General features: G+C 66.3%; 1 protein-coding gene across 1 annotated transcript in view; it reads right to left on the reverse strand.

Annotated features, from left to right (window-relative positions):
- Nucleotides 1-1,611: 1,611 nt before the first annotated feature.
- CSMD1 (CUB and Sushi multiple domains 1) overlaps nt 1,612-13,979 on the reverse strand; it is a gene marked incomplete at both ends in the record, with an annotated part of 639,423 nt that continues 627,055 nt past the window's right edge. Inside the window, 11 exons of the mRNA XM_084232118.1 lie at nt 1,612-1,771; nt 2,512-2,644; nt 5,108-5,195; nt 5,732-5,844; nt 7,086-7,247; nt 9,244-9,288; nt 10,315-10,494; nt 11,487-11,598; nt 11,956-12,029; nt 13,140-13,313; nt 13,462-13,635. Of these exons, the coding sequence (XP_084088244.1) occupies nt 1,612-1,771; nt 2,512-2,644; nt 5,108-5,195; nt 5,732-5,844; nt 7,086-7,247; nt 9,244-9,288; nt 10,315-10,494; nt 11,487-11,598; nt 11,956-12,029; nt 13,140-13,313; nt 13,462-13,635 (1,415 nt within the window). The remainder of the gene's footprint in view (nt 1,772-2,511; nt 2,645-5,107; nt 5,196-5,731; nt 5,845-7,085; nt 7,248-9,243; nt 9,289-10,314; nt 10,495-11,486; nt 11,599-11,955; nt 12,030-13,139; nt 13,314-13,461; nt 13,636-13,979) is intronic.

The following is a 13,979-nucleotide window of genomic DNA, read 5'->3' on the forward strand; positions in this document are numbered from 1 at the left end:
CCCCGCGGCCGGCAGGAGCCTGTGGCGGGCCGGCCCGGCTGGGGGCTTGCACCTGCGGGGGGGGCCTCTCCAGGCCGGCACCCCCTCTCTGTTCTCCGCGACACGTTCCGGCCCGGCCCGAGGGGCGCTCCAGCTGGGCGTGGGCTCCCCGCCGCCCCTCGAGGCGCCCCCAGGGCGAGGACCAGGTCAGAGGTCGGGGCGCGGGGGAGCCGCAGGCCCCAGCGTCAGCGTCTGCCCCTGCTTGGATGACCCCGCTCCGCGCAGGGCTCCCGCGAGCGTGTGACACCAGCCCCCCGCCTCCTGCCCCCGGGCCCAGCTCTCACCCCACTCCGGGCCGCGTGGCGGCGGGAGCCTCCGTGGCTTTGGGGTCTCAGGGCGCCGGGCGCAAAGCAAACCGGCCCCAGGCTGGGGGCCCAGCGGTGCCGAGACTCGGGCTGGGGGCGCGGGCTCGAAGGCGGGGCTGCCGGGGGCGGGGCACCCTGTGGTAACGGACACCCCCAGCTCTGAACGTCTCCCCACAGCTGCTTCGCTTCACCTCGGCAGCCCCCCTGGAAGCCGCAGCCCCCGCCGGTCTGCGCTGACCGGCGGCCGTGCCCGCCTGGAGAGGGGCCGCCGGGAGGTGGACCATGGACTCAAAAACCAAATAATAAAATAATCACTGTCTTTTCAAAATATTTTTTATCAAACCGTTATAAATAAAAATAAGATGATTTCGCCTTGAGGTTGTCACGTGAACATTCTCGGCGCCTGTGCCCCCCGCGCTCGGCCGCGGAGCCTGGTGATGCCGCGACGTGCGCGCGTGGCCGTGACGCTGGAGCAGCAGCAGCTCCGCTCCCACCCGCGGCGTGGCGGGCACGGGAGACCCGCCTGGCGCGGCCCTCGGGCAGGACGGGCGCTTCTGCCGCCACAGAGTCGCGGGTCTGGATCGGCCGCTCCCCGCGCTCGGGCCGGGGGTGGCGGGTCAGCGGCCAGCGCCCGCCCAGGCCCCCGCAATAAATTACTATTCACACCTCACACGCGACGCCGGCAGCCCGCTGGCGGGAGCGACGACAAGGACGGGACGCGGGGACACGTGGAAATAAAAAGGCCTCTTTGTTCTCGGTGGACGAGCCGATGGAGGGACACGCGATGGGCTAAGAGAAGCGACCGTCCAGCAGCTCCACCTCGCGCTGCGCCCAGCCGCGGCCCGTGCTGCCCGGGGCGGCCGCTGCGCGCCGGACGCGTATGTACAATGGCGAGTGTGTATAAACCCTGTGGAAACAGTTTATTTTTATCGGAATCTGACTCAGTCGTTCAGAACACGCTAGTGCAAAAGATTGTGCATCGAAAACTCCGCAACAGAGCAGCTGACGGGCAGGCACCCGCGGGCGGGCGCTGAGGTGAGCGGCCCCTTGAAGCCGCAGGTCCCGGGCATCTGGGTCTCGGGGCCTCCCCGGGGCCTCTCCCGAGTCCTCGCGTCCCGGGGGTCAGCACGGAGGGACGCGGCTGCCGGCGGGCCCGGGGCTGGGCGCTGGCGCAGGGCGGCCTCCCGGGGTCCGGCGGGCACGGCCGGGCGGGCGGGCGCGGCGCGGGCGGCACCAGAGGCCTGGCGGCGAGGTATGGCTGTGGCGGCTACACCACGGTGCACACGGTGTTGAGCGTCGTGTCGAAGCGCACCGCCTTGGCCTCCGTGGGCTTCAGCGCCGTGTCGTACATGGGGTTCTCGAAGGACGCCTGCCCGTTGCTGCTCTCGTGGCCCGCGTAGCCGTTGTACTGGACCTTGGGCCTGGTCCTGCAAGGAAAGCGCAGCTCTGCCTCCGCCCGCAGGGCCCGCAGGCGCGACGGCCCCAGCCGCCCGCCCGCCGGAGCAGGACCGACCCCCCGGCGGGTGACAGCGACGCTCCTGCGGGCTGGCGGAGACCCCGCACACCAGCGCATTGTCAGAAGCAGAGTGAGGTGGAGACGCCCGCGAGGTGTGAACCCGGGCGTGCCCCCGCAGGACCTGACTTGGGGGACACCTTTTAAAAAATTATCCCGAGGAGGCTAGTGCCGGAGGGCGGCAGGCCCGGCCATTGCTGACCCCGCAGGTCGCACCTCGTCTGCATAGAGACGAGCTACAGAAGGACTTTCCGGCTCCTCCGGAAAGATTCTTGCTTTTTGGGGTGCTCGCTCGAAGGAAAGGGTCTATTTCAGGGAGATTACTTTTCTCCAAGTTTGACAGCCCCCAGCGACCCGGGACGTGCGATCTCAGCGCTGGGAGCCGAGCCCGGGAGGACGCGAGGGCCGGCGTGGCTGGCCACGCGGCCGGCCCGGTCTGCACCCTCTCCCGGCCGAGAGCCGCTGGGCCCCTGCCCTCGCCCCTCGCCCGCCCTCAGTCCCGTGGGGGTGGAGCCGCCTCCCCTTCACCCTCACGCGTCCTCCCCAGCTCGCTGCGCAGGGGCCCGTCACCTACACGGGCAGGGACCTGACGCTCCTGAGCCTGTCCCGGCCAGGGGGCCGGGCAGTGGGCGTGAGGGTCGGCCCGCCGCGCACCTGTGTTTGTAGAGGTAAAACGCAAACCCAGACAGGATGAGCGCGAAGAACGGGACCAGGATGGCCGCCGCCACGGAGCCGCTGCTGGTGCCCCCGCGGTGGCTGGGGGGGCCCTGGTCAGGGTCCGGCGGATCTGCAAGACACAGAGCAAATGTGGCTGCGGGCACTGCAGCTGCGTCACACCCGAGGCCCACGCCCGGGCGCACTGAAGGCGCAGGCGTCCTGTCCTGTGGGGACGAATGGCTCCTATCTCCACCGCCTCACAGCCACCCCAGGGACCGAGGGCCCAGGACCGTCCTTCGCACGCCCACAGCGGGAGGACGCTGGCTGGAGGCGGACAGGCGGCAGGGGTGCTGCCCCCACGCAGGCGGCGGCACTTGCACGGGTGAAGGGAAGGCCCGGATGCTGCTGTTCCTCCTGCCCTGAGCGCTGGTGCGGACCCCGGAGTCCAGCTCCCTGCGTCAGCGCACTGTGTCCTGCAGGTGTGAACACCCGGTACCAGCCTCTTATTTCAGGAAGAGTCCAAAACCCGCAGCCGAGTGTAGAAATCCTCAGAGCCCCAGGGCAGAGACAGGTGGGCGCCCAGAGTGAGTTTCCGTCAGGCACAGAGTGGTAGCAAGCGGCTTCTGTCCTTGCGGAGGGAAGGCGGACTCTGAGCACCTGAACCAGGACGTGCAGACGTCACCGCAACACCCACGGCTCCGGGTCACCCACACAGCCCGGCCTGGCTCTGGGTGCAAGGGGCTGACTGTGCTGCAGGAGGACGGGGCGCGCCCCAGTGGGCAGCCCTCCGGTGTGGGTTGTTCTGGTGCACACGTGAGACTTGCTTTGTTCTGATGTGACGTTACCGCGATAAAAAGCAATAAAAACTAAGAGGAAAGTCAAAACAGTGGATGCTTATTAAGCTACTGTTGCTAAACAAGGGGCTTCTTCCACAGCCTTTCACTTGCAGAACCGGTTTTGGGGTCCATCTGGCCTCCTGCGGAGTCGTGCGGAGGGCGCAGCGGGGCGGGGCGGAGCTGCACCGCAGGGTGGGTGGAGAAAGCGAAGTCTTGTTTCAAACACGTTTTTTATGGCTCATAAATGCAAAGCAACAAATAGCAAAAAGATGTAAATAAAAATGTCGCATTTTCACATAAAAACTTAAAAATGACGCTGCTTGTCACGTTCGAGAGGCGAGGCTGCGCGCTCTGCACCAACCCGGTACCGCCGCTCGGCTGCAGCCTGCACCCGCCAACCCGCGGCCGTGCGGCCGACACACGTGCTCCCGCCGCGGAGCGGCCGCTTGCGGGTCGGTGTCGTGGTGACACGCTCGCCACTGCTGGGGAGCGAAGGGCCCATCACGGCACGTCCTCTCCCTAGATGGTAAGAAAAAACCGGGTGATGCAAGACCAGCAGCAGGACGGAGGCGCGGCTCGGTCCAGGCGCCCCAGCCGAGCCCAGGGCCTGTGTGGGCTGGGGCGGGACGAACCTCAGGCCGGGCTTCCGGCGAGGGAAGGCGCCCCGTGTCGCTCCTGCCTCCAAACGGCGGAACCCACCGCAGCACGACCGCCACGAGGCTGCGTCGGAACGGAGAGCCCTTTCATCTGAGATTCTGCGTCTGGACCAAGTCTGCGTGGTGATGACGCGGGGCGGCTCCACCGCCTGGGGCCCCGGTCGGATGAACGAGCTTCTCGGCCAGCGTGGCGGCGAACGGCACACGCCTCCCCAGGGCAGCGCTGCTCGGGTGAGCAGACACGCGTGTTCCTCCTTCGGGCTCGCAGCCCAGCAGTCTGCGGGGAGCGGGCATCCGTCCTCCTGGGAGCTGGCGCGCGTCCAGTGCTGGGGTGTCAAGGGCTGGCGGGGCGTGGGCAGGAGCGGGCCCAGCTGTGTCTCCACCTTCTCTGCCGGCTCAGGGGAGGTGCGGCCGCGGGGCCTGTGCGCCGTGCAGGTGACACTGGATCCGGGGACGTGACTCAGGAGGGAAAGCCCAGCGGCCGGCAGAGGCGAGGCGGCGGCTCCGCAGCCGAGTCCGGGGCCCGCCCCCAGCCGCACGGGCATTCCCTGCCGTGAAAGCAGCACAGGCCGACGCCATGACCGGGCGCCCCGGGAGCCTGCACACAGTGGCTTCGACTGTTAAGAGCCTCTGCTGTGGACACGGCTGGACGGGCAGGGCAACCCGAACTGGCCGCTGAGCTCTCTTGCTGCGGTGCTGGGCGAGGAGACCGTCCAACTCCTTGACTCAATGTCCGGCAGAGCTGAGCCCCCGAGAGCCTGCTGCCGTCCGCTCAGAGCTGACCCCGCGCCCGCACCCAGACCGGACGGCTCCGTGGCCGCGTTGGCCTCTGTCTGCTCCCTGCCCCGCCTGTCATTCCCGAGGGCACCGCTGGCCTCTGCAGCCGAGCCTGTCTGTGCCCTGTTCACAGCAGCCTGCAGTGGGCAGGACTTGCATGCGGCACGGGCATGGCAGGCTCCCCATTCCCACTGACCACCCGGCGAGTCCAGGAGGTGCCTCCCATCGGCCACCTGCGCCCCCCACCCCCCGCCCCTGCCTGTCCCTGCACGCACCGGAGGCCGGGCCAGTGTTGGCGCTGAAGAGTGAGATAAGGCTGTTTACCTTGCCGTTCAAGCCTGAACGTCCCGAAGCCCTTCCCGTGCACATCTCCTTGGAAAGTAAATCCTCCTCTTTCAAGGCCTGAAGACACCTGCCGGGCAGGAGGAGGGAGAGCAGGTGCGTGAGAGGGAGTGACAGTCCCTTCTCCAGGGGACACATGCCTGTTTCTCACGCCCACACAGCACAGGCAGATGCTCTCTCCTCATCAGTCTTCCAGCAACGCGTCTACAGTAGACACTGGGATGTGAACCTCAGCTGACACCGACCCACTGTGCTCCGCGCTGACCTCAGGACAGGCCGCACCTCTCAGGACGTGCCGGGAGGTGCCACCATCTACACACACGACATCCGCCCTGCACTTCCCTCCGTTACATGCAAGCGGATGTTTGCAAATAGAACGCAGGACTTAAGCGGTGTCCAGCCCACGTTGCAGGCCCTCCCTTGAGCCACGAGTGTCCCAGGAGAGCTCTGTCCCCTGGCCAGCCACGCCCGGCCTGACCCCTGCAGTCTAAGGGGTGGCGGCACAGACCGGCCCTGAGTCTAGGCGGCCGCAGGTGGCCCTGGGCGCAGGGCCATTTGCTCACCTCAGAGGCTCAGCTCCTCCCCAACCCCCCACCAAACACTCACGTAGCCGTCCAGCGCCCAGCCGCCGTCTTCAGACTCGCCCAGAAGAATGTCCGCCGGGCCTTTGGCTTGAAGAGCTTTCAGGAGTAAATGGGCCTCCTCCTTCTTGTAAATGCCTGTGGGGGGTCAGAGGGCGCAGGGCAGGAGGGAGCGTGGGGCCCAACTGTGGACGCCGGGTCCACCCTCCCCAGAGTCTCGCACACATGAGGGTGTCGGGTAACAAACTGTTATTTGATTTTTAAACATCAGCTCCAGCACTTCTTCCTTAAAATCCTTTCAAAAATCCAATCTTTAAAATCCAATCATTTTAAATAAAATCTTTTGAAAGCCTGTGCTGTCCGGATCGGGAAGGAGCCACTGCGGTAAACCCACCACCTCCACCCGCAGAAGGACTCCGAGTAGCAGAGTCAGTCCTTAAGCCCCAGCAGCGCTCACGCTCACGCTCACGCCGCCCACGTGGCGAGAGGGGCATGTGCAGCTGCCTGGGGGGGAGGGGCTCGGTGTCGCTGGTGCAGAGAAGACGATCGGGGCCGCCTCGGTGCCCGGCCCAGCAGGCAGAAGCAGCTTCCGGCCTGTTTCTGTGCCAGAAACGCCTCGTTACGTCAGATGCAGCCTCTGAAGGCCTCACGTCTGCCTCGGATGCTGCAGGTGCTGGCCGGAGCCGCCCTCTGTGGGTCCCGTGGGGGAGCAGAGCCCCTGCCGCGTTTTCCCCAGAGAAGTTGGGGGCCACAGAAGTACCCCCCGTGACCAGAGTGGGCGCCGGCGCCATTTGCCATTTGAACCCTCCCCTGGTCCAGAACCAGGACTCTGGGAGAGTCTCAACCTGAGGAGCTAGTTCACAGCTGGGGGAGAGACCCTGAGCGGCCTCGGCGTCCGGAGCTGTGGTGAGGGCGAGTGTCTGGCGGCGGGGAGGCTCCGCGTGTCTGAGCCCCACAGGAGGCCCGGCCGCTCCCCACCCTGCTGTCCCTTCCCTCCTTCATCAGTGAGTGTCTCACTAAGAGCGCCGACTTCACGGGGCTGACGTGGGGACGGGCGCGGGGCCCGGGGTGCAGGGGATACCCAGGGCTGCTGTCCGCTACCCGGGAGATGAGCGCTCCGAGGGGCGCCCGGGCACGGCGGCCTCAGGGCAGCAGCTCAGGACACACATGTGCAGTGAACCCTCGTCCTCGAGCTGATGCGCTGGGGCGCCGCCACGAGCCAGGAGCCTCTGCTCTGAACTACTTTTTTGATCTTTAAATGAGAAAACAACACTGCGGCCGTGAGGGCGTGTGGCGAGGCGCAGGTGTGCAGCCTGGCGGTGCCGGGAGCACTAACGCCGGGGCTCCTCTGGGACGGGCCGCGTCCGCTCCCCACCTACCTGTCAGCTTCAGCTCCACCTGAGAGGCCTCCAGGAAGGTGGCGTTGAGCTTACTGCTGCTGGCGTCCAGCCAGTCCACAGTCAGGGTCCCAGGCTGCCTTTTCCCTAAATGCTCGTAGTGCCCCTTCCACACCGAGCCCACGAAGAACACGTCCGAAGGAACTGCGGGAGACAGGTGAGCGTCAGCTCAGGAAGGGGGCGCAGGGTGCTGGAAGCACAGGGCGTAGCCCAGCAGTGGGGGTCACACCCGAGGGCGGCAGAGGCGCGGCCCGCAGCCCCCAGAGGGTGAGGAGGCCCGCAGGTGCACTCGCGCCTGTTCCTTGTCGGGAGGGACGTCTGAGACTCCAGAGCTCGTTGGGGCAGGAGGACCCGGGCCCCGGCGCAGTTCATCTTCATGTGCTCAGTGGAAGCACCTCCCCGCGGTCCCGGCAGGAGAAGGGCGGCGAGCCGCCCACCGCTGCGGACACGCACTGGGCAGGGCTGGCCGCGCCACGGGGAGGGTCCTCCCTCCCTCGGCCCGGCCCTCTGCGCGCTCTGGCCTTCCCGGACAGCATCCCGCAGCACCAGGCAGACGTGGGCCTCGGAACCACGAGTAGCGTGTCAGACCAAGTGCATGAGACTCAGGAATAGGAGACAGAGTCTTTAAAAAAATTCAGCGTCTCTAGGACTGGAAGATACAGAGGTGCTGGAGTCTCCTGTTGCCTCTGGCGGTGAAAAGCAAGCTAACGTCCCCCGTTTCTGCAACTTCCCTTGTGTTCACCAAAACAGCGATGGCAACTTATAAAACAAAGTTAACAGGACTCTGCGCCGGGGTTCTTAAGCCCAAGACCACGGTCGGCAGGGGTTGCGGCTGCTGCGACAGTTCGGTGGCTTCTGCTCGGAACTGCCACGCTGGCCTCCGCCGGGGCCTCAGCAGGTGCACTTGCAGCAGGAAGTGTCGTGCTCCCCTGTCTCCCGCAGACGCGTCCAGCCCGGCAGTGTCTGGCAACAGGAGTCACGCGCAGAGGGCCGGCCCGTGGCCCTGGCGCGCCCAGCCTCCTAGCGGCAGTCAGCGAAGGAGTCACCAGCAGAGAGGCCAGAGGCCCCGCACGACCTCGCCGCTGCAGGCGCTGCCCGGCCGGTGTCCAGCAGCCGCAGCAGAGGTGGCTCTCCGGGCAAGTCCACGGCGGCTTTATCTCCTTTGCGGAGCTCACTGGCTTTCCCGGGGCACCAGGATGGCCCACGTCTGCTCAGCTGCTGCTCTCTGGGCACCCACCGGCCAGCGCGGGTGAGTGTGGGCTTTAGGGCGGGGCGCCGTCTGGCCATGGCCCTGCCGGCTGTGTGCAGGGAACTGCAGCCCTGGCGCAGGGGGACCGCGTGGTGAGCACCCCTGGAGGGCCTGGGCGAGCTGGAGAGGCGGCGGGCACTCAGCACCGCGAGTGGAAGTCACCAGAGCAAGCAGGCACCCCACAGCAGGGCGGGTGCGCGGGTCCCCAGGGAGGGCTGGCGGGTTCCTGCCTTGGTCTGCAAGTAACACCTAGAACCATCTGGAAGGACTTTTGCAAACAGCCGTGGTCATGCTCATGGCGTCAGCCGACAGCAGGCCGGTGTGGGGTCCTGGGCCAGTCCAGGACAGCGCAGGCCCTGGCTGAGGCCCGGGAGGCCCTCCCAGCCCCCGAGGTAGCTGACTGTTAAAGGAAATCGGGGTGGGCGTGGCTGTGACGCCGGGCGCCGCACCCCTCGCCTTTCCCGGGGTAAGGACCGTGCAGCCACGCCAGGCGCCTGGGGATGGACACCGGGACCAGGCAGCCCCGCCACCGCCACAGCCAGAGCAGAGCAGACCACATGCGACAGAAGCGGGACGACACTGGAGGCAGAGGACGCGCGAGCCCTGGAGGCGCTGGGAGCCTGGCACACGTGCTGCTGAGACGGCGGCCTGGCCGGCCGCGCCCTCTCTCTAAGGCCCCTGCTGCAGTGGCGCCGGCTGCCCGGCCCTCTGCTGGACACCGTCGCCCTCAGAGGAGTGTGGGCACCCAGGCCCCGGGACTGCTGAGAGCCCACACAGGCCAGGAGGAGGGCTTGGGCAGCAGCGCCAGCGTAAGGCTCGAGTCGCTGCACAGTGTATGGTGGGGAACAGTCGCTCGGGCGGCTTAGATCTGAAACTGTTCTGGATACGAACCTGGAGCTTTAGTAACTGTGTCATTAACTTCTCTCTCTCCTTTACCTACAAGTAAAAAGACAAATTATCATTTTCAAAAGCATTTATTTTTGAGTAAGTTTGAAAAACTGTAAAATTGAAGCAACTTGCTTTTCTCTAGATTTCTCGAATGGACGGAGTAGGAGCCGCCTGCCCGGCACGCTGCCCCGAGGCCACGGCGCCCCTCGGGTGTGCTACAACAGAAAGCCTGGCAAAGGCGGGGCGGGTTCCTGCCCGCGGCCAGCAGGGCCAACGGCAGGGCCGTCGGAGACAAGCTGCCCAGCACCGCCTGCCGGCCACGCCCCACCGGGACTCACGGACGTGCACGCGCAGGCGGAGCACTGGAGACCGTGTCCCGCAGAGCGGCTTCCCGCACCGAGGCAGGATGACCCCGGGAGGGGCAGTTTGCACGGATCTCTGCCGCGCGCCACGCTATCACTTGTTAGGGCTCCTGCCTTTCTCCTCGAGAGCGCGCGTCTGAGCTCTCCAGCTCGAGGGCACTGAGGCTGCCGTCTCCCCAGCGGCAGCTTCAACCCCACTCCGCCGGAGCCGTGGGCGTGTGTCCTGCATCTGCCTTCTGCGGGGAGCGAGGCCCAGCCCTCACCGAGTGACCACAGCGTCACTGCTCTTGGAAACAGAAACTGACAGTGATCACGGCGCCGTTCCTGTTGGATGCTTTCACGACTTTACAAAGTAAAAGCGACACAAAGAGGTGGCCGAGGACAACATGAGGTTAACGTCCGTCCTCATCTGCCTGTTTTCACTGAACACGCTTTCCCAAAACACTGCCGTTTACCTTCCTTTTGGCCCGTAATGCTTTTCTTCAACCAAATAGCTTTCCATTTTGGTTTAAGACGTGCAGATGACAGCACTGTCACTTAGCCTGTGCCTCCAGTGTAGGACACACACGCATGTGGGCTCACACATGCACATGGGCACACATGCATGCACACAGGCACACGCACATGCACACAGGTGCACACACATGCACACGAAGCTCGGGCTGGGTGGGTGCTGGCGAGGCCGCCGCCTCCCTCCACGGCAGGGACTTACTTTTGCACACGGGCGACTTCCCGGTCCACCGCATGTCTGCTCTGCATGTCCGGTGCTCCGACCCTCCCGCCAGGAGGAAGCCCGGGTGGCAGGAGTAGACCAGCGTGTAGCCGAAGGCCGGCAGGTCGATGGCCCGCACGTCGGCGTGGGCTGGTGTCTCTGGCTGCCGGCAGGCGTGCGCTGCAAGGGCGCCCCCATCAGGACAGGCTCACGAGCAGGGGCCAGCCCGGCCCCACGCATGCCCGCAAACCACCCCCTCTCCAGGCCCCGCCTGGGCTCTCCTGGCGTGCGCCTAGCCTGACGCATCACGAAGAGACGCGTGAGGCGTCTCCCTTGGGCAGCGCACGGTGGCCGGAGCACAGCGCCACGCCCCGCACAGGCGCACCCAACCCATCTGCCCACCCGCACAGCGGGCCCGGTCGTGAGAGCTCACGCTCCCGCAAATCCGCCCCAGAGCGGAGGCCGGCTGCTCACGACCGCACGGCAGACGCACTGCCACCCCTTCTTTGTGTGGTGTGTGCAGAGGGAACGCGTGCATGTGTGTGTTTGCACAGACACCACACACGTCGCACGAGTATGGACTCAGGAAGAGAGCCGTGCGCTGCACACAGTGGCCACACATGGCAACAGACACACACACACATTCACACTCATACACATTCATACACGCTCACACCCAAGGCAACAGTCACACCCGCACACGCTCATGCTCACACCCATACACACTCACACCCATGGCAGCGCAGCGCACGCCAGTCTCCGTCTCCACCAGCCTCCTCCGTGCTTCTGCAGCGACACCCGCTCACCTGCGGACGAAGCCGCCGAGGGCCCCGTCCCCCCTCATGACAAGGCACGAAACCAAACCGGTTTCGTAAGAGACCGCGTGACGGGCCGCCTCGCGCTGGCTTCAGAAACGGCAGCCCACCCCGGCTCTGCGCCCAGCCCAGGCCGCCGGCCCCAGGGCCACGAGCTCAGCACAGCGGCCCCTTCGCGCAGCCTCTATGGGGGCACTTCTTGAGCTTGCGGGGGTCCCCCAGGGCCTCCGCACGGCCGCCCAGTCCCACCCTGCCCGTCTCTGGCTCCGCAGGCCCGGCAGGAGCTGTCACGGGGTAGCTGGTCGCTCCCAGCCTGCGGGGCGCAGCGCCCCCGGCCCCCCACAGAGTCGCACTCACGGATGCACTCGGTCTGGGTCCCGCTCCACGTCAGGTTCGCGAGGCAGGTGCGCGTGGTGGAGCCCTGCACGTGGTACCCTTTCCTGCACCGGAAGAACACGGCGCTGCCCACCTGGAGAGAAGAGTCTGCGTTGGGCCAGGCCAGGGCAGGTGCGCACCGGGCTCCTCCCCCGCCAGCGCGCCGCGGAGCACAGTCCTCCCACCACGCAGCGCGCCGGCCGGGCTGGCCCGGCCACTTTGGGCTGAGCCTGCACTGGCCAGAAGGGTGTGGGTGCCCCGTGCGGCCGCCGGGGATACACGCTCGCGCACCCCGACTGACAGGCCGCCGGGGACATGCTTGCGCACCCTATGACGGGCCGCGTCCGGGCAGAAACCCTCTCCCAGGGATGCGTTTGGGCAAATGTGTTGGATAAGCACACATGGTGCTGCCTCACACACAGGGACCCAGTGGGGGGGGGTAGGGGGGCACCTCGTATCCTCGAGAGCTGTTCTGGGTTCCGAAGTGCGGGGTGCCAGGGTCGGGGCAGCTGTTATGAGCCGGATCTGAAATTCACAATCAAAAGGACAGCGGCAGCTACCGTTACAGGAATCCAAACATTTCTGCAGACAGGCCTTACAAAGCCGAGGAACTTGTGATTCTGACAAACGTGTGAGACGCTCTGTGTGGGAGTGGATGTAGTTGGGCGCTGCCTGGCGGCCCGCGGCTCCCTTAGACTCGCCCGCACCCCGCGGCTGCTGGCGCCCCTTGCTCGCACTCCCCGTGGACACGCCGAGCGGGGGTTTAACAACACCCTGTCGCCAGCACTGTCAATTACGACTCTTGGTTTTTAAGAATTGGGTTTATGGCACCTCTGAGGGTCACGCCACGCGCCGGCGCCGCCATCCGTTTCCTCGAGGGCGCCGAGTGGTGAGAGCCACAGTCAGTGCCTCGGGCTGGGAGCGGCAGCCGCAGCAGCAGCCTCCAGGAAACGGAGCCTGGGCTGCCAGGGTAGAGCCCGGCCATGGCAGCTCTCAGGCCCGGACGTAGCAGCTTTGTGCATTTGTCTGTCAGAGAAACCAGCCCCTGGGGAGAAGCCCGCGCCTGGTGCGGAGAAGCTGCCACCGGGCAGCGTCTGGTCGGCAGCATGACACCCGTCAGACAGGGGCTCCTGGGGAGCCACTTCTGAGCTGTCCTCCTGAGCAGACGCCTCTGCCCCTCGGGACACAGCCAGGCTGCAGACCGCTCTGTGCTGCGCAGCCCAAGGACACCGACCCGTGCCCATGGCTGGCTGGAGCCCCGGCTGCGCCCACATAGGCTCGGGACAGAGAACAGGGCTCAGACAGGTGCCCCCCGCCGGGGACTGGGCTCTGCCTGCAGGAGGCCTGTGCTGCTGGCGCTTCTGGGGGGGCATCCCGAGGCCACACGTGGGGCCAAGCAGAGGGTGACGGAGAGGGCCCAGGACACAGCTGTCCGCTGTCCTTCCTGAAGAGTCTCTCGGCAGGGTGGGCGGGGCTGGGCATGGAGGAGAGGCGTGCAGGACGGGGGTCTGCTGCCCTTCTCCAGGCCCACTGGGGCTCCACACTCGGGCTGCGCGGCCCAGCGCCCACAGAGCTCGGTGGTGGACGCAGTGTCTGCCCGCCTCCAACCCCCCCCCCCCCCCCCGCAGCACCTACCAATGCAGCTGGGCTGGACCCCACTCCAGGAGCCATCCGCCTGGCAGAACCTTCTGGAAGAGCCCACCAGCACGAAGGGGGGCTTGCACTGGAAGGAGACTTCAGACTTGTAGGTGAAGCTTTTGCCGCTGAGTTGCCCCTCTGCAGGGGTGCCAGGGTCCCCACAGAAGACGGCTGCGGGACATAAGGGGTGTTGGTTAACACCATGGGGCCAGGTTTGCCCGGCTAGTTCCCGATAGACCCCCGGGCTCACGATCCGCAGCACCGAGGGGGCATCGCCCACCCAGGGGCCCGTGGCCCGGGTGGCGTGGTGGGCACTTACGCAGGCACTGGGGCGGCTCTCCTGTCCACACGCCGCGGCCCTCGCAGGACAGGATGGCCGAGTAGGACAGCTGGAAGCCCGCACTGCAGCTGTAGCTGACACTGGCACCCCAGCGGAAGTCCGTGCCCTCCACGCGGCCGTTCTGCACGGGGGGCGGCTGGCCACACAGCACGGCTGTCCAGAGAGAGGGGTGTCAGGCGTCTGCACACCCACACCCTGAAGCTGTTCCCATGTTCTCATCACCTGAGTCACAGGGGACACGGCAGGGCTGGGCTCTTAAATAAAAGCCCCGGTGAGGGAGATGGTCACAATGCCACGTGCCTGCAGCGCCCCCCAGCTCAGGTCAGAGACGCGGACTAAGATCAGAGCCTGCCGGGCCGGGGTGGCCGCCATGGGCTGCCGAGGCAGGGGAGGGGTATCCCTGTACTGCCTACCCGCTCCCTACCAGCCCCCTACCTGCTGCCTTACCTGCTGCCTACCTTGTGCTTACCTACCTGCTTCCTACCTGTTGCCCTCAC

The sequence above is a fragment of the Talpa europaea genome (assembly GCF_964194135.1).
Source record: "Talpa europaea genome assembly, chromosome: 4".
Taxonomy (NCBI): domain Eukaryota; kingdom Metazoa; phylum Chordata; class Mammalia; order Eulipotyphla; family Talpidae; genus Talpa; species Talpa europaea.